At 42.2% G+C, this 19676-nt stretch overlaps 2 protein-coding genes across 2 annotated transcripts; one reads left to right on the forward strand and one right to left on the reverse strand.

The window, feature by feature from the left end:
- Positions 1 to 7015: 7015 nt before the first annotated feature.
- LOC149404754 (uncharacterized) lies at positions 7016 to 12313 on the reverse strand. The gene is made up of 7 exons (XM_089606780.1): positions 11689 to 12313; positions 10322 to 10396; positions 9707 to 10226; positions 8869 to 9254; positions 8245 to 8471; positions 8010 to 8151; positions 7016 to 7606 (listed from the first exon to the last, which is right to left on the reverse strand). Exons 1-7 carry the CDS (start codon positions 12259 to 12261, stop codon positions 7478 to 7480), a joined length of 2052 nt encoding a protein of 683 aa, XP_089462906.1. The 5' UTR covers positions 12262 to 12313; the 3' UTR covers positions 7016 to 7477.
- Positions 12314 to 18587: 6274 nt separating this feature from the next.
- On the forward strand, positions 18588 to 19676 carry LOC149404755 (BTB/POZ domain protein). The gene has a single exon (XM_089606446.1). It carries the CDS (start codon positions 18831 to 18833, stop codon positions 19584 to 19586), a length of 756 nt encoding a protein of 251 aa, XP_089462572.1. The 5' UTR covers positions 18588 to 18830; the 3' UTR covers positions 19587 to 19676.

A 19676-nucleotide genomic window follows, 5' to 3' on the forward strand; every position in this document is an offset into this window, starting at 1 on the left:
AAAGCCTTCTGTATAAGCGATTGTCCCGCTGCGTGATTTCCACACATCCCTTCGTGAATCTCCCGAAGGACGTAATTGGCCTCGGTGCTGTCCAGACATCGGAGTAGTGGTTGCGAAAACCCGCGCTTGTACAACACGTCGCCCCGCAAGACATATCTCGATGCGTGGAGCTTGATCCTCCTGGCATCGGCGCGATCGTCGGGGAGTTTATTTTCGCGAAGATACTCCACGAGAGGGGTCATCCAGGAGGATCCGGTATGCACTTCAATGGAGTTTATTTCTCCCTTGGCAATCGAGGGGCGCACTAAAGTTTCGATGGGAACTTTCCCCAGACTTTCGTCTCCAGCTCCAGAGGCTAGGCGGGCTAGCGCGTCTGCCTCAGCGTTAGAGCTTCGTGGGACTTGAACTATCTCATACCACGAGAATGATTCGAGGTATCTCTTGGTCTCGTCGAGGTAGGCCACCATGTTATTTTCCTTTGCTTGGTACTCCCCTTTCACTTGATTGACGATCAAGAGGGAGTCGCAATGAATCTTAAGGTTTTTGACTCCCAGTTTCTTGGCCAATTCGAGTCCCGTGATGAGGGCCTCGTATTCTGCTTCATTGTTCGTAGCCTTGAACTGGAAATGCATGGCATACTTCAACTTTTCTCCGTCTGGGTTGACAAAAACAATCCCTGCCCCAGACCCTTGGGTATTCGATGCTCCGTCTACATGCAGGCTCCAAATCGGGCCCTCGGGGGCAGCTTTCCTTTTCCTGGTGGAGCTCTCCCCTTCTAAGTTCCCTTGCTTTGCTTCCTCTTCTTGTTGTTGCACATCTACCGCGTATGTGAACTCCGCTATGAAATCAGCCACAGCTTGACCTTTGATGGCGACCTTCGGTTGGAAATCCACTCCATACTCTCCCAGCTCTTGTGACCATACGACCATTCTTGCTGATGATCCCTTTTGAAGGGCCTTTCGAATCGGATACTCCGTTCTCACGACGATTTGGTGTGCTTGAAAGTATGGACGGAGCTTCCTAGCTGCTGTCGTTAATGCCAAGGCGAGCTTCTCGATCTCGGGGTATCGAGTCTCGGCATCTAGCAATGCCTTGTTTACGTAGTAAATTGGCCATTGTATTCTTTCTTCTTCTCGGACTAAGACCATGCTTACCGCCCTTGTCGATAGGTATAGGTACAGTGTCTCTCCCTCCTTGGGCTTGACGAGAAAGGGGGGAGATCCAAAGTAGATCTTCAACTCTTGGAATGCACTCTCGCAATCGTCGTCCCATTTGAAGTCTTTGCCGCCTTTCAAGGCTTGAAAAAATGGTTGGCAGCGATCGGTTGCTTTGGAGACAAACCGACTCAAAGCGGCAACTCGTCCCGTCAAACTTTGCACCTCTTTCACCCTCCTCGGGGATTTCATCTCTATTAGGGCTCGAATTTTTTCTGGGTTAGCCTCGATTCCATGCTGGTTTACAATGAAACCTAGGAACTTCCCTGACTCGACTCCAAACGCGCACTTGTTGGGGTTCAACTTCATCTTATATCTTCGTAGGAGGATGAACATATCTCTCAAGTCTCGGACGTGGTCCGAAATCTTTAAACTCTTTACCAGCATGTCATCTACGTACACCTCCATCGTCTTTCCGATTTGCCCTGCAAACATTCGATTGACTAGGCGTTGGTATGTGGCCCCAGCATTTTTTAATCCAAACGGCATTACTTTATAGCAAAACAGTCTGCGGTCTGTGGTGAACGTGGTCTTGAGTTGATCTGGTTCTTGCATCCGGATTTGGTTGTACCCGGAGTAGGCATCCATGAAGCTCATGAGCTCATGTCCGGCTGTGGCATCCACCAACTGGTCGATCCTCGGTAGAGGAAAACAGTCTTTTAGGCACGCTTTGTTGAGATCAATGTAGTCGATGCATATTCTCCACTTCCCGTTTACCTTCCTAACCATCACGACGTTAGACACCCACTTAGGGAGCTCCGCCTCGCGAATGAATCCGACAGTGATCAGCTTCTCAACTTCCTCATTTATGGCGAGATAACGCTCGGGATTGAAAGAGCGCCGCTTTTGGATTTTTCCATTCTCCGGGGAAATGACGTTGAGTCGGTGGACGATGACTTCTGGGTCTATTCCCGGCATGTCTGCGTGTGTCCATGCGAATACATCTTTGTATTCTCGCAAGAAGACCTCGAGTTGGGTCTTCACTATTACGGGTAGACGCGCTCCCACCATGACTGCTTGGTCGGGTTTTGTTTCATCTAACACAACAGGGGAGAGATCGCTTGATGCTTCAATCTTCTTTCCATTTGTCTTCTCCCTCGGGTCGAGTTCTCCAAACATTCGTGCATCGTTAACGACACATGGATAATTATCTTCGATTTGGTGAATTGTCCCGATCGTGAGGTCGGATGCCTTGTGATTGGTCCCACGGATGTAGCACATTCGCGCATCTATTTGATTTCCCTTCACAACCCCGACTCCAGCGGGAGTCGGGAACTTCATGAGGAGATGATATGTAGAAGTGACCGCACGAAGCCTATTGAGTGTCGGTCGGCCGATGATTGCATTGTGAGCGGATGGTTGGTCCACCACGAGAAAATTGACCATCCTAGTGACTTGAGCTTCTCCTTTGGTCCCGAATGTGACCGGCAATTCAATGGATCCCTCTGTGTATATGCGCTCTCCGGTGAAACCAAAGAGCGGCGGCTTGATTGGTGTGAGGCTGATTCCTCCCAAGTTCATCCGGTCGAGAGCCGTTTTGAACATGATATCAGTTGAACTCCCGTTATCGATCAAAATTCGTCTCACCATGTTGTTGGCAATCTGGGTCTCGATGACTATCGCGTCATTGTGAGGATGCATCACTCAAACGGCTTCCTCCTCTATGAAATGGATTGCCTCGCACGGGGTGGTTGGCCAATTCTCCTCAACGAGGTTGACGTGGTAAGAGAAATCAAACTTGAGTGCTGCCCGGGAGTAGTTCTTCCGGTCCTTGTTAGAATCCCCCGTTTCCGGACCACCGAATATGATTGATACAATATTGAGTGGGGCGGTCACGGTGTTCCCTCGGGTATTGTCACGATTGTCATTGTCGGCGGAGGTTCCTCTAACACCTCGTTGTTGGTGGTTGGCGGGTGTGGCTTGTCGGCTCGAGGAGGCGTTCCCCGTTGCTACCATGGCCAATACAAATTCTTTTAGTTTTCCCTTTTGAATCAAACTTTCGATCTGTCTTCTCAAGTGTACGCAGTCAATGGTAACGTGTCCATGATCTTTGTGGAATTCACAATATTTATTTTTATCTCGCTTGGCGGGATCGTTTTTCATAGGAACGGGTTTGGTGAACTTGCTCCCATGAAGAGCGAGAATCCTATCTAGCGGGGTGTTGAGCGGAGTGAAATCTGATTGCTTTCGGAATCTCTCCACCAAATGGGGTCTTACTTCCGCGGAAGGACGGACGTGTGGGACTGGAATATTTCTACTCCTCTTCTTTCGCGAGTCTTTGTTATCATGGTGATCATCTTCTCTGTTCCGGTTTCCTCGTTCGTTGGTTCTTCGTCCTTCGAGATATTCTTCAACGGAGATGTGTTGGGCTGCGCGGACCATGAGTTCGGTCATCGAGGTTGGCCTCTCTTTGACTAAGGATATAAGGAATTCGCTTGTCAAGAGCCCATTCATGAGGGCAACAATCGCGTCACTGTCATCGTAATCACCCACTTTATTTGACTCGTCGGTGAATCGGGTGAGATACTTCTGAAGAGATTCGTCTCTCCCTTGCTTGATTGACCACAAGTGGGATTTCTCCTTCTTTCGAACTCGCGAAGCGGCAAAACGTGTCAGAAATCGGCCTTGTAGGTCTTCGAATGAGCGAACAGTTCCTTTTCCAAGTCTCTGAAACCACTCGAAGGCAGTGCCTATAAGTGTGAGACAGAACGCTTGACACATCGCCGCCGGAGACAATCTCTTCATCCTCATTGCCGTCTGGTACTGGGTCATATGGTAGGACGGGTCACTTGTTCCGTCGTAAAGAGGAAAATTCGATAGGCGGAAGTCGCCCATGATTTCTTCTTCGAGTATGTCCGCGATAAATGGGGAAGCCGTACTCTCTACTAAGTTCCGGACAGCAGGCGTGAGAGTTCGTGCCTCTCTCAGCTCTCGAACTTCCTCCCTTAGCCCTTGGATCATTCCTGCCAGGTCAACTTCGGTAGTCGCCGTTTCTCTAAGAGCGGGTTGCATTGTGCGACCCATTTCGTTGGGTTCCTGATTGACCGCAACGACTTGCGGCGGAGGACGGTTCGCTACAACCGGTTTCGTCGCGTTCATTAGATCCGTGTTCACTCGCTCATTATCGCGGCGGGGGATTTCCCATCGCGCGTTGAGGTGTTGCCTTAAGTCTAGATTGCGCGAGGGCGGTCTCGGAACACTTACTCGCCGTGGTTGTGAGAATCTTCGAATGTCTCCACTGTCTGCAACTTCTTCTCCTCGACCTAGGCGGGCAAAGGCAGAACGATGAGAGGTTTCTACCCTAGGATCGGACGTCGAGTGGACAATCCGGGGTTGGTTGTGGTTTGTTCACCTCGGTGGCCGACGAGGGCGAGCTTCCACGCGTCGGGGTGCTCGGTCTTCTTCGTGGCCGTTCCTTTCGTTTGAGCGTTCTCTGCGGTCTATGTCTCGGATACTTGGGTCCGGGGCATCATCTTGCGCGTCATGGTCAACGTATTCATTTCCCTCATGCCCCTCGGCAGCCTCTTCCGGCTCTTGTCCTTCGTGCTCCGGAAGGGCTCCAACCGGATCTTCTTGTTCGCCGTAGATTTCGCCTAGGGTGTCTTCTTCTCCTCTCATCCTCGAGATCATGCCGGTCAAACGAAAAAGACTATTCTCAAGGCGTTCCATTCGAGCATCTCTTCCGGGGTGGACGGGTCCGGAGGTTACACTCGCTTGGGGAGCGTCTTCAATTTGATTTTGTCAGGCTTGGAGTTGAGCCCGCGTGCGGTGAGCAACGTTTCCTCCTTGGCGGGGTGGTCCGCTCTCGAAGACGGCTACTCGGTTGAGCATCTCGTAAGGATATCGTCTAGTATGGTCGCACAGAGTGATCTTTCGTTGGTAGATCCGAAGCTCTACTTGTGGAAAGAAGAAATCTTTCGTTGGGAATTCGTGGTTGTATTCGACCTCCCCTCCTTCTAGCGCCAAAATGTTAACGCCGTTTTCGGGTTAAACACTTAGAATCACACGTGGCTCGATCTAGGGCCGGACCCTATGATCGCACGTGGATCGAGAGATGGTGAAGTTGATTGCTTCTTGAATTGTTTCGTCTGAAGTGGTTTTCGGGTTCGCTTTATTCTCCGAGATCTTCGTGATCTTCGGTTTCTTTGGGTTCTTCGAGTTTGTTGTTTTCTTTGGGCCCTTCGAGTCTTTCGGTTACTTCGGGTCCTTCGGGCTAATCGAGCCTCTCACGTAAGAAACAAAAAACGTAAGCTTAAAGAGACGCGGAGGGTTTCCCCTCGACGCGCGCTCCGACGCTCAACATTAGTCCAATCGTGGTGCCGAGGTGGGTGATATCAAGTTCGTCTCTAAGGATTTCAGAGAGAGGAAACGAGTTGTGATTTGGGCAGCCTTTTCCCATGTTTTTTATCACTTACCTTATGTCTTGTGAAGGTGGGGTATTTATAGGTGAGCTTTGAGGTGGTGGCCAAGATGGAGGATCATTGAAGACCCTTGAGAATGGCCTAGAATCTGAGCATCTTCGTCCAAAAACGTGACACCGAGCATCGTCATGAGACTATTGGCATTGAGTCTTGCCGATAGTCTATGGGATGATCGATGGTTTGTGCGCCGAGGTTTTGCACGCCGATAGTCTGATGGGCTCGTGTTCGCCGAAGGTCACGATCGCCGATAGTTTCACGCCGATAGTCTCGGCCATGAAGTTCGCCGATGGTCTAGCGCCGATGGTTTTGCGCCGATGGTTTTGCGCCGATGGTTTTGCGCCGATGGTGTAGCGCCGATGGTTTTGCGCCGATAGTCTCGGTCATGTAGGTTCGCCGATGGTGTAGCGCCGATGGTTTTGCGCCGATAGTCTCGGTCATGTAGGTTCGCCGATGGTGTAGCGCCGATGGTTTTGCGCCGATGGTTTTGCGCCGATAGTCTCGGTCATGTAGGTTCGCCGATGGTCTCGTCACTTGGAGGCTCGCCGAAGGTTTTCATGGACGATGGTTTTGCTTGCATCTTGTCAATAAATTTATTGACAAGTCGTCGGTTCGAGAATTTTTCCTTCATAAATCGCCTCGCACGATATTATTTATGATTTTTTCTCAACGGCATTCTTGATGACTGACTTTAGGATTTTAGCTCGTTGAAGTATCTTGAGTTGTTGGTCTAAGAGTTGTTACGTAATTCACTTCGAGATTTTTCATATAGCCTTTTTGTCTAAGGATTATCCCCTAGTTGACGTTGCGGGACTTTTCTTGAGATGTTGTCTCAAAGCTATTCACGGTTCAACGCCATTCATGGGATTTGGTTAGGCATCGATTTTAGTCCAATCTCGACACATCAAGTTAATGGGCTTCGTTATTAGAGAGGGATGGCCCAATACTTCGTGGGCCTATTTTTTCGGTGGTCCGCTAATTTCACATCTTGGAAAATAACGTAATAACAGTTTCTATTATTTTCATTTTCAACTTTATTGGTACACTATTTTTAATTTTATGAATTTTATTCTACGTACTTTGTGTGTTTTTGTATATTTCTTTTCTGGATTATCTCGGTAAATACGGTATTTGATAGTATTCTTCAATGGTAACGGTAAGTTCAACGGTACCGATTTCCTTTTTTTTCATGCTTTCCCTGTATTTCTTTACAATACCAGTGGTTACCAATAAATTTTGAACCTCGAAACGGTAACGGTATTTAAATCATTTAGTATATATAGAATGGTTTTATTTGCGGGCTATTTTTTTTCAATTATATGACGCTGATGTTTTTTTTTTTTTTGGTATTTCATACCCTTTGTCATCGGCAAAGGTGTCAACTTTAAAAATAATATTAGTATAATGCTATTAAAGAAGAAAGAAAAAAAAAAGTGTTAATAGAGTGACACCTTCTCAAGAATTACCAATGGGCTCAAAAACATGGAATTCATGTTTTTAGACTTTTGTTTCTTCCGGTGACCAAAACCAGTCTCAAATTTGTCAACCCCATTTATTCTTTCTTTACAGCCTATACTATTCACCGTGAAACCAATATGGGTTTCAAATTCAATTCTCTTTGATTCTGAAACCCCCTCTGAAACTGTTGTAAATAACACAAACCATAACATACGGTTGGTAAAATAAACTAAAAAAAATTGTGACACGCGTTTGGTTCGGCCTAGTTATTTTGTATTTGCCTGGACTTGTGACGATCCAACGAGGGTCTTTGTGTTTGTATCTCATTAAAAGCAACCAGAAATTTTGTCACCTCTTGAAGTAAAGTGTTGGTTCAGCTTTGTGGAGCTAATCATCTGTGTGTTGTTTGCAAGTTTTGGGGCCATAATGCTGAGCGCTGCGTCGAACAACCTTCTTGCAAAGATAGCAATAGTGGAAGTGACATGCCCAGCAGAAGAGATGATTGTTATTCCCGACCTGTTAAATTAAGAAAATTAAAAGACACGACATGTTTGTGGCTCGAAAAGTAAAGTGACCTGGCACCAAGGAAAATTAATAGTAAAAGTCGGCCTTAGAGAGCTTGAAAAAACCAACTAAAGACATTCTCCAGCAAATGGATGGTTTTTAAGCCTTTCAACATATCTAAACTTGTGGTGTTAATCTATAAGAAACCATAAGTTGCTCTCAAAAGAAAGACACGGCAGGGATTAAGATCAGTGTTTTCGGTATCGGAATTTGAATCATTTGGTAAATTATCTGGGTGGTTATGCGTTTTAAGCGACTAAAACTTGGACAAATGGCATAGTATAAGCAAAAAAAAATTATGAAAATTTTAAACCGAACTTGGAGGTAAACAACACAAGAGGATCTCTTGGCTCACCTTGGCATTGAATTGGCCACAAGTAGGGCAATTTAGACCCCGTTCATGTTCAGCAAAGGGATCAGGCTGGACTTGCCTTTGATTCATCTGCTCTTCCCACTCTTCGATCATTTCTTGAGGGAATAACTCGCACGCCCCATTCCTTCAATGAACAATTTGTTTATTAGTTTCATTAGAATGATTTAATGACCAATAACTAAATTTGCGAATCCAAAAAGGGAATGAAAAAAGACACCTATAATGATCATAACCATCGATTGCTTTGTTGCAGCGATAGCAAAAGAATCTTCCACAGTTATTACAGACCATCTTGTTGCAACCTTCGATTTTGGAGATGGCCATGTTGCAAGATGGGCATTGCTTAGCATCAGTAAGTATAGCCGTGATGCTCTTAAGCTCTTCAATCATTTCTTTCTCTTTGCGTCTCTGTCCCTCCTTTAACTGAGACGAGTTCTGGCGATCCTGCAGATAACCAGTAATCGTTATTTTCATTGTGTTTTACAATCTATCATAAGAGTAACAAAATTTGGGTAAAAAATTGTGAGCATGACGGTTTTGAAATCACAATCGAGTTTATATTATTTTATGATAGGGTGTAATACAAGGGAGGATTGTCATTAAGTTAAAAATTAAGACACCTGAATGATTACATCCTTAGGTTAAAACCGAGGATTTTTTTACGATACCATCCCAGTCAGATGTTAGGCAAGTGATGCTAAAGGAGAACTAGACTATTATTTACCCAAATATACTCATATGCAATGCGAAGTAATGAATAATGGCTTAATGCGAAAAGGGTAGTACACCATCAAGAAAACCATCATTCTAAACGTACAAAATTAATAAATAAAATCTGTACCTGGAGGATTTTAAGCTTCAATTCTGGAGAGAGACACTCGGTACCGACATGGCGTCGATCCCTGCAAAGTGTGCAAAAGCTGAAGAAGCAACTCGTGCACTGAGCGTGCTGGTCTTCTTCCTCGATGCAAGGCGTTTCACATCGCGGGCAATATGCAATGTCGATCATTAAATCGAGCGATTTCTGCAGAGTCAGAGACTCCCACCGCTCATACTCTTCTTGACTGAGTATCCGTTTCAGCAAGCTAGGTGGGACCGAACCCCCACATTTTGCTTCGGGGCATAGAAGTTTGATCACAGTGCCCTCGTTTACGTGTATGTCACAAAAAGTCTTCATGCATTTCAAGCAAAAGAAGTGTTGGCATGGCAACGTTGCAAACTCCGAGCCTAATGGAGAGAAAACAAAATGTCAGATTAATACATAGGCTTAGTAACAAGTCCATGCACTAGTAGACTAGCAATTACAAAGGCGAGATTCCAGGACTTAAGTCTTAAGCTATATTTGAAGAGGAGAAACTGCATTTTTTTTCTAGTTTGGTTCAACACATGATCAATATTAACCGGAGCAGGTCAAGAAAATCTCGAAACTACAATATATTTCACCCTTTAGGGACTATATGCATTCATCTATCAGTTATACCAAGTCATTCTAATGGAAAACAAGTTTGCAACTGAGTGATAAAGGACATTATAAAAAGAAGGTGAAGAAACATTTTTTAACTATTAGGTTTTACATGATTGCTATTGGTTTTTGATTCTTTCCCAAATAAACGAAAAGGGGCAGCAGAAGATAGATGCCTGAAATTCACATAAGTTGAGCAATAGAAGATAAAAATTACCTGGATATTCACTAAAACAAATGCAACATTCATGCGAAATCAGTTGGAAGTTCTTATATAGCCTCTCGCCGTTGTAACGCTTAATAAGAGGTATAACTATATCCGGTGAAACGCTTCCAAAAACTGCACGCCTATCTTCGATGCATCTATTCCCAGATGGACAAAGAACTATTTCCTTGTCAAACCCAAGATAGGATAGAGAGGTACTACTTAACCATTCCACCCAGTGGTATATAATCTCTTGTCCTGATCGCTCCATCCATATCGAGTCAAGCATCGAGCAGAGATTGGAAGCTCGTTTAGGATCTAACCATTGTACTGATAGAGTAAAATAAGGGGGTTGATGGCTTGGGTAAGAATCAGGTAGGAAACAAGTCAAAACCATCGGTGGAAGATACTGAACTTGGAACGAGTACGAGAAGTCCTCTGTGCTTTTGTTGCGTGTAGTCTTGTCATCACTAGAAGAATCTAGATTCGTAGATACAGTAATTCCATTGGGAATCTCAATGTTTATATGAACCTGTAGAAGCATAAAGGTGTTAGGAACTTTTGCCCTGTTTGCTCTTTCCATATATGAGAAGAACGTTACAAAAAATAGACAGCTCATCGCAAAACCTCGAAAGATCGGAGGCCCCTCTGTCTGTCAAGCTTCTTGACACTGTCAGGATATATATATTCCATGGCGAGTAACTGCAAGAGTACAAAAGATGAGAGATTAAACGCAGAAACATTTTATGAAACACACAATACGGTAGAAGAACTAGCTATAGATCCGGTATCTTCAAAACTCTTGTCGGTGCATAATTTTCCAAAGTAAAATCTGCCACCAGAGATGACCAGAATAACTATGAAACCACCAGAGTCGAGAAACTGGCCGTCCTGGCAGCCCGGGCACGCAGCCCCGTCTCGACCCTTGCGCATGTATCGGTTTCTGTGGCAATTGCATGCTCTATACAGAGTTTACAAACCATGCTTATCGTCGGGAGAAATCAGGTAATTGATGTTTTAGGCTAATAACCTTGTCTCTCCTCATCTCTCTACACTATAGGAGCACCTAGCAGCCATTCCTCACAGCTGTCCGAGGATCAAATTCACTAACCTTTGTCTATTACATGAGATGGAGAGTGGAGACAATAAGGATGAGTGGTTACTATTGTCTAGCCTTGTGCAGCTGCGTGCACTCTTAGGTGTTGGTCGGGATTTGAGTCAAACCACCATTGGTCAAAATCGAGCATCAACAGTTCTTAATAATCATTTACATGTTTATATTATGTAAACATTATTAAGAGATATATAATATACAAAACGACAGGAATCTAACTTAAGATTCTTTTTCTTTTTCCTGTGTAAAAAGGTTGATGTGAAGGCACTTTTGGTTGGTGTTTCGGTTCAGGCCTGCTCTGATGGTTGGGATCCTATTTTTTTTTTTTTAAAGGAGGTTTGGCATGGGATCCTAGGGCAGGTCTTTCTCCGATTAATATTTGTGTAAACATGGCTTTTGCCAATATCAATAGAATAGTTATTGTTTCAAAAAAAAAAAAAAAAAATCTATATACGGTCCTCCCACCTTACTTCATTCAAAACCTCAGCGAAAGAAGAACAAACCATGAACCTGACCACTGGACTTGACCATCACAGAAGAAATCAATCTATTCTGACACCATAATTTATAGGCTTTTTACGCTCAAAGCACGTGTAAAGCTTTTCCAATAACAAATATGTTTTAGAACACTAATAAGATTTTCCTGTACAATGCCTTTGACACTGAATCTCTTCTTCCCCAATCTTGTAAGCAAAGAGATGACCCACATCAGTGGGTAGCTATTTTACTACACAGAACAGCCAAATTCTTCATCCACTTTCTTCACTGCCATGCTTTTTCATGTCAACTTAAATCATCTTTAACAAAACACATACAGGGGCAGAATTTTTTTTTTACATCACAGGACATATAAATTCCCTTAATTAGTTAGATTACATACCTCATCTTCCTGGGCCAGAGAATTGGTCCTGATCAGTTCTTCAGACAATTCAGTCTCTTCAACACCAAAAACTAATTCTTCCAATCTCTCAACAACACCAAATTCATTACTCTTCGAATCCTTACTCGTCTCAGCCTCGAAATCAATCCAAACACTCTCGCACTGCTCATCGATTCTCTTGCTACTCTCGCTCTGCTCACCGACTCGCTCGGAAATCTCGCTCTTCTCACCGACTCTCTCGTCGATCCTCAGCGAAGTCACGTCTGCTTCCAAAGCCGCAACATCGGATTCCTGGCTCAATTGAACACGGTCACGGAGATTCCTCGAGATCCACCGGCGATTTTTCCGACGCGGCGTCGGGTCAAAGGAGTAACCGGAAACGGATTCGCCGGCGAGACTCGGACCTCCTCGTGGCCGGGACTGTGAAGTCGAGGGCGGTGAAACGGAATCGAGATCGTGGTCGTGATCGCGATCGAGACTGCGGTGACGTTCGTCGAGGGGTTTGAGAGTTAGCGAGTCGTCTTTTCCGATAAATTCATGGTGGTGTTTTCCACCACGTCTCGTTTTTCTCATGGTGACAGAAGACCACGGACAGCACTTGGTAGTTGGGTTATAGATACACTGGATTTTTGGCGTTTATATAGGCAGAGCCGGCTCGACGTATTCGAATTCGGGAGAGGCCTTTTTTGACAATATTTAAATAAAGGGATTGAAAAAACAATAAAACGTAAATTTTATGATAATAAACAAATTCCTAAAACAAACTTGGTGATACAACTACAAATTTTAGTATGAAAAAGGAGAATTCTATTGTTGTGCTTCTCTTCACTTTTTTTTTCCCAACTCTTTAATCACATTTTTTTTTTCCAAATCAATTGAAATAACTTAGTATAGAGAGAGGAAAAAGTACTCATTTAACGATATAAAAGAATGTTGGCTTCTCTTGATCAATGATCGAGTTATGAAAACCGTAGGCTTATTGCATTAAAAAAATAAAAGAATAAAAAAAATGAAAAATATCTAGCCGTAGATATGTATATTAGAGGTTAAGGTTTTGTTTAATTCAACTAAAAGTATTGGCCTTAGTCGACTTTTTTTGTTTTTTTTTTTTAACTCATGGTAGTGGGGTTTGAAAATCTGGATTTCTAAAAAATTGGAGTTTCAGAACAGCCGCGCACCTCGGAGTAAAATCGCCATAACTAGCGGTTCCGATGTCCTTTTGACCCAAAACCGGTGACATTGGAAAGAGGACAGACAGACCTTTAATTTTTTTTAGGGAGACAGACCTTTAATTTGATTCAAGAATCATTAAATTTCGATTTCTGAGCAGAGAGTTATGTCACTTTTACTGCGGGTTTTACTTCAACTCAAAGAAAAAGAAATAATTAAAGTTCGGTCTTTTTAGGTGCGAAAAAGAATCGAGTGTAACGGAACGGTTTAGGAAGTTGTTAAAGCTTTTATTTGTGTTTTATTAGCAAGGTAATAACATGGTATAAAAGAAATAACAACAAGCATAAAACGATTCAAGTAAATAAAAGAAAATAGCAAGACAAGAAAACTAGTCACAAAATTTACTCGAAATTTTCTCAAACCTTTAAAACACGTTTTTCAATATAAAAAATTAAAAGCTTTTAGAACTGATTCTAATGTTTTTTAATAACATCCCAAACTCATAGAAAATCAACATAATTTTTAATTTAAAGGCAAGAGCAATAAATTAAAAAAAATCTAAGAAAACAATTCTAACTTGTCACAAAATTAGTAAACTTTCGAAAACGATTTTCAAGCTCATATTTTTAAATACATGTACATGCATATCTTTGACCATAGCTCTGATACCATTTGTTGGAATCGATCTAGGGTTTAAGAAAAAGTTTAACGCTTCGTTAAGCGGCGGAATTTTAAAAAATTTCTTTTACAAGTAAAACAGTTTTTACTAACCTAGACAAAGAGCAAGCACATGTAAATAAAAACTAATATGAGCATAAAAGATTACTAACCTTTTTAGGCTTGAACGTTGAGAAGCTTTTGGAAAAGGTTGCAACGTTTGTCTCCCTCGCAGCACGTCTCTCTTCATTCCTCGGCAACTCGAGCAACCACGAAAGTTTCTATCACTAAATCACTCGAGAGAAAAAGAATTAGTGTGTGGGCACTTTTAAACACTACGACTTAAGAACGAGTCTTGAAGTCGCAGAGCTAAACACTAGGTCAAATGAGGACCTAGGTGCCAAAACAAAAACCAAAAATTAACTAGAGAGACAGAGAGAGGATCGGCCAAGTTCTAGAGAGAGAGTCTCTCAAATCTCTTAAACTTGGATGAATGAAATGAGAAGAATAAGGCTCCTATTTATAGGAGAGGTCTCACCTTCAATAAGGTAGTTTCCTCTTCTATAGAATATCACATATTCATGAGCAAATATTGCCTTATTCTCTCACAAGTCACACGGCCAAGGGAGCCTTCTAGAAGGCTTGGATTTGTTTCCTTTTTTGTTCCCTTGCCTTGGTTGACTTGTCTTGGCCGATTCCCTTCAAGCATGTGTGGGAAATTTGTTTCCTCTTTTTTCTTTTGGCAAGTATCATGATACATTTATGCACAAAATACTCTCTCTTTCTTTGGGTATGTTGGCGCCCATATTGTCTAGAAAAGGCTTCTAGAAGCTTTTCCATTTATTCATGACAACATGAAAAAGGCCTATTAAGAATTTTCAATAAAATTCCTATGAAATGAAATTCATCCACAAGGCTCAATAAATCTAATTTTGGCCGAGTGATGCATGTCATCAAATGACCATGTCAAAAAATTTATTGACATTCATTTCATCATATGTCTCAAAAGACAAAAATACCCTTTTGACAATTTTCGTTCTTGTTTTGACTTAGCTTCCAGTTTAACTATTCATACTCGATGTGATTCGTGACAGTGACCTCATGGATCCAAATGAACAAAGCTTGAGCTAAATACTTGGACTCAAAAGTTCAGAAACTTTTTCCAAGTTTAGCTTAATGTCAACTGACTCCACTAAAGAGTTGACACTGAAAATCTCTCGGTTCAAATGAATTTATTTTCTACTCAAGAATTCAACCTAATTGTAATGAGTGGATCCACAGAATATTATCAGTGTTTACCCTTCATGAATATCATCAGCTAGTCGGGATTTACAAAATTACCATTTTACCCTTCTAGCTGTTATTTCCTCAACTCCTTTGTCGCTTGTGAATAAGTTAGAAACAATGTATTGACGAGGAGCTAACAAGTCACATTGTTTCATCCAAAAGAGTCATGACTCAATTTGGACACTGGCCAGTTCATTTGTTCACACTCCAAGGAACAAAGCATGAGGTGATATACATTGCATTTCAGCAATCTTGTACATGAATTCCATATCTATGAGAACTTCACAAAGTTACTCATGACATTCTCACAACTTAGTACTTCACCAATAGGCCTTGTTCGGAATCACATAGTGAGTCCGAACTCTGACTTTCTCAAATGAGAATACGTAAGGTGTGAAATGGCATGTCTCATTTTAGGATTAAGGTAAGCACGATGCAATTCATACGTAGTGACTTCGAGACATAAGAGGTTAAATGGTTTGTTCTTATCTTGTCTCTAGAAGTGCACTGGTCAATTTAGTACCTTCGGAAGATACCTAGAAGAACTATAGAGTCTCCAACTCTCAATGCCCCATAACCAGACATCATAGATTCTCCTAACAATCGTACTGAGGTCAATAGTCCTTTGACCCTTAGATTGCGAATATATCGTTTTAAGAAAACTACGAAGAGTTTGTTCATGAAAATCTACATTTGTCTCTTCGGAAGTTGTTTAGTTGGTTTATGGACTAAAGACTAATGTTTTATCATAAAGCTTCAAACAGACAAGGAAGAATGAATGAACGTTTCAACTTTTTATTAATGAATAAGCAATTACAAGCAAGAGTCTTCATGAGACTTTATTACATCAAATGTACAATATAAAGACTACAACTCTTCTTGTGGTCACCATTGACAACAAACCCTAGATTCACTTCCAGATTTGCATGACTCTGCTATAAAAGCCGAGCGCTCCACCCTTAGCAGCTTTGATGTTTTTGACAAAACAATTAGGGCTCGTAGACGTGCAAGATCGGTGCATTGGGAAACTAGTTTGATTGTCTTGAGCGGTGTCATTCACCAAATACTATTCGAGAAGATTGAGTGTTTGAGTGATTTTGGTTCTTTGTTTACGTGATTGAAGATTCACGTGCGATGGAAGACTAAAGTTGTCCAAGCATAGACGTGTGCTTGAAGAGTGGAATTGAGAGGGGTCTCAAATTCAGGGGGAGTCCCTGCACTTGGTAATCACTTGTGGTAATAGTTTCTAGGGCTTTTATTTGTCGTTGTAATCATATAAGATCTTGCTTGTACTATTGACTACTATATAGTGAATTCATTTCCACTGGCTGAGAGCCCCCAGACGTAGGTGACATTGCACCGCACTGGGTAACCATATTGTGTGTCTTTTCTTTATCGCACTTATTGTTGATTATCCATTATCTGTGTTTAAGCAAGTTGTCAGATACATTGTCGATACATTGTGTGCGACATCTTGTCTTTGTGACTGAACAAAATTTCAATTGGTATCAGATCAGGCATCTAGTTCTTTGGGTGGTTTCCTGGGTATTTTATTCTGTTTACTAGAGATAGATAGTTCCAGAGAAGGAGGGTCCGTCAATCGTCCTCATGTTATTGGAAAGCTCGAATAAGCGCCTTTATGAAATCCCTCGACAGCAAGACCTAGAAGGCTGTGATCCATGATTGGGAAGCCCCTGTAATTGTTGATGATAAAGGGGCAGTGATCGGTCCTAAATATGAGAAGGACTGGAGTCCTACAAGTACTATCCAAGACTCCACGACTTCAAGGCATTTCTATCGGATTTACTGGGATGTTATAGGTAGCGCACTAGTAGAGAAAAAGCATTTAATGACGCCTTTGTAAAAAGTTTTAAAGGTGTTTGCGTGTAAAGCGTAGTTGAATAATGGCACACTAGATGCAAGATGAGGGACATATAATGGCCGTATAGAAGAGTTGTGAGTACAATACAACAACGCTTTTATTACTTTTCAACGACGCTCACGCATGCTGGAAATGAACGAGACTATAGACATTGTCTCTATAAAAAGCGTCGTCTTTTTTGTATTTTTAAATTTCTATAAATAAAAAAAATTACGTATTTTTCCGGCAAAATAGGATTATAAATACACTACCAAAAAAAGAAGATAGGATTCCGAATGCACCAATTTTCTTTCGGTTGGATCTCTAGGAGTGTGAATGTCGTGGCCTTTGTCTTGTCAATGAACGGCTCAAAATTATGGTTCTGGTTTTTGTAATCTCATAAATGTCTCAACCCTTGTTTAGGAGTGTTTTAGCTTTGGAATGGCTTTTAATTTAAGATGTTAGGGGTGTTTTTTCTTTTACGTCGCATCTTTTTAATGAACTATTTTTATTACATGAAATCCTTTAAAAAAAAATGAGAATTGTCTCCATTAGATATTTTGAGAATTGTTGGCTTTTTTTTTTCTTTTTTTTTTCTTTTTTTTTTTTTTTTTTTTTTTTCTGCAAGCTTGTTTGGCAATATGTCTGGCAACGTGCTCTAGAATATTTTGAGACTTCTTTGCATCTGTATGCAGAACTGTATTTTTGGAAAGAGTTTCCTGAATTGCCAATATGTCTCGCCGAAGACTTCTACTTTGGTTCTCTTCGCGTGTATGGGTAAGAAAACCCTAGATCGACTTTCAAAGGTGTTGACTACTATGAAAGCCAAACGCTTCCCACTCAGTAGTCTTGACGCATTCATCATACTTTTAGGGTTCTTAGACGTGCACGATCGGCGGATCGAAAAATTAATTGTTTGATCTGTGTGGTGTAATTCTTTAAGCACGTTTACAAACATTTGAGTGTTCGAAAGTTGTTCGGTTTTGTGATTTCGTTATTGAATGTTTCATGAGCGTTGACATCAAAGAATACCAAACACTTGGAGAGTGTTTGAGAGTGTAATTGAAGGGATCTCAAATTCAGGGGAGCTTGATTTGGAATTCACGGGTAGTAATAGGAAAAATGCATTGAGACATGGATTGTTCATATAAGTTTGTTGTTGTACTATTGACTACTTTATTGTTATACCGGACATACTGCCCTCTAGAGTAGGTGGCGTTATATCGAATTGGGTTAACAATTTGTGTATCATTTATATTTACGCACTGTTACTTTTATAATCCATCGTTTGCATTAAAACAGATTGTCGTACATATTGACTCTACATTGTGTGCGACATCTTGTCTTTGACTAAACATAATTACCTTGTAGAGGAACCCTTAAGTTTTCGGGGCATTGGATTTTCACCAATGTTTGCGTTACTCAAGCCTACATTTTCGCTTCCGCTTCGTCTACCACTGCTCGCGCGGGTGCTTCCCTTTAGGCGGAACACTCCCAGAAGGGTTTGTGGTTTTTTGAACATTTCAGTTATAAATTCAACTTATACTTTAATTTAATTTTTTTAAAGCAAAATACTTTTTTTTTTATTTTATCTTTATTTGTATAGTTATATTTAAAAATGTATGTTTAGTATCTGACTTGTTTCAAAGGGAAATGTTAGCCTTATAAATCATTCATGAAGAGGTAAGTAATGTAAACCAAATTGATATATGTAAGTTCAATACCTCTAAGATTTGAATCCTTTTTCAAAATAGTGATTTCTTAGGGTAAAACAGGTATTTGGGATTAAATGGTAAACAATAAATTAAATTAAATAAAACTCAAAACAGGGAAAAAAAAAAAAAAATTTACTTCAGACTTTTTTAAGTCTAAAATTTAGAAACAAACAGTATATTTCAGCAATTTTAACAACAAAATCGATTCTAAAATCGTATATGCACAGCAGTCCATAAATAGGAAAGGGTGTTTCCCTTTCTGTCATAAATCATGACTGGCCCTTCCCACTCTCCAAGTAGTGTTTTTTTCCTCAACACCTCTTTCTTTCTTTCTCACCGCATGAATCCATAGAAGCTACACGCACATTGATTTCAATGTTAATGAAGTTGAAATCCGAAAGCCATAGAAGCCATTTCCCCTAGATTTCTTTATCACCTTGCATAGCCCATCGATGGATTCAACGGCGGCCACGAAAGCGGTATTTCTGTCGGCGGTCCGGTTGGCGATGTCGATCGACAAGCCACGCCCTGTTTTTGGGCCCGAGCTGAAGAGCTCGGCCCAAGAACAAGTGGAGTTCATGCTCGTGGACGACTCGCCGTCGCTGGTCCACGACCACGAAGTCAAATCCGCGGTCCGAACGGGCCTCACAAACCTCTTCGACTCGTTTCAACGCTCCGGGGCCGAGAGCGAGACCCTCCGAAGCCTGTCCGACCTCGAATGGGCTTCAAACATCGTCCTCCCGAAGATGAACCTCATGAGGGACTTCGTCCTCAAGTGGGCCGAGATCTCGGCCCAGTTCGATCCCAACCCGAACGAACCGTCGTCCAAGACCGTCCTCGGAGTGGCGGCGAGAGTGTTGGACGCGGTGGCGTACGGGAACGTGATAATCCCGGCTCCGACGCGCTCGGCTCTGCTCGCGGCTTGGATTCCTTTCGTGAGGAAAGCGAAGCCGGTCTCGGGTTCGGAGATGGGGGATTATTTTTGGGAGGGGGTCGAGGGGTCGATCGTGGCCATGGTTCTCTCGTTGCCTTCGAGCGACCAAGCCGAGATTTTGGGAGAGTGGATGAGAGCCGATGAGGAAGCTCGGTATCCCGACCTGAGCGAGGCGTTCGAGTTGTGGTGTTACAGGACCAAGTCCGCGAAGAGGAGGTTCATGGAGAGCTTCAACGGAGTTAGACTTCCTAACAACGCCTCTATGACCTTGTAAAAAATAAAAAACAGAAAATTTATATATTCTTGAATTTTTTTATGAATATGTTTGTTGTTTTAAAATAAAAAATTCTGGGATGTTTTTTTT

This window comes from Urtica dioica, chromosome 2, assembly GCF_054948205.1.
Source record: "Urtica dioica subsp. dioica isolate 48M chromosome 2, U.dioica_male_clone48M_v1_H2, whole genome shotgun sequence".
NCBI lineage: Eukaryota > Viridiplantae > Streptophyta > Magnoliopsida > Rosales > Urticaceae > Urtica > Urtica dioica.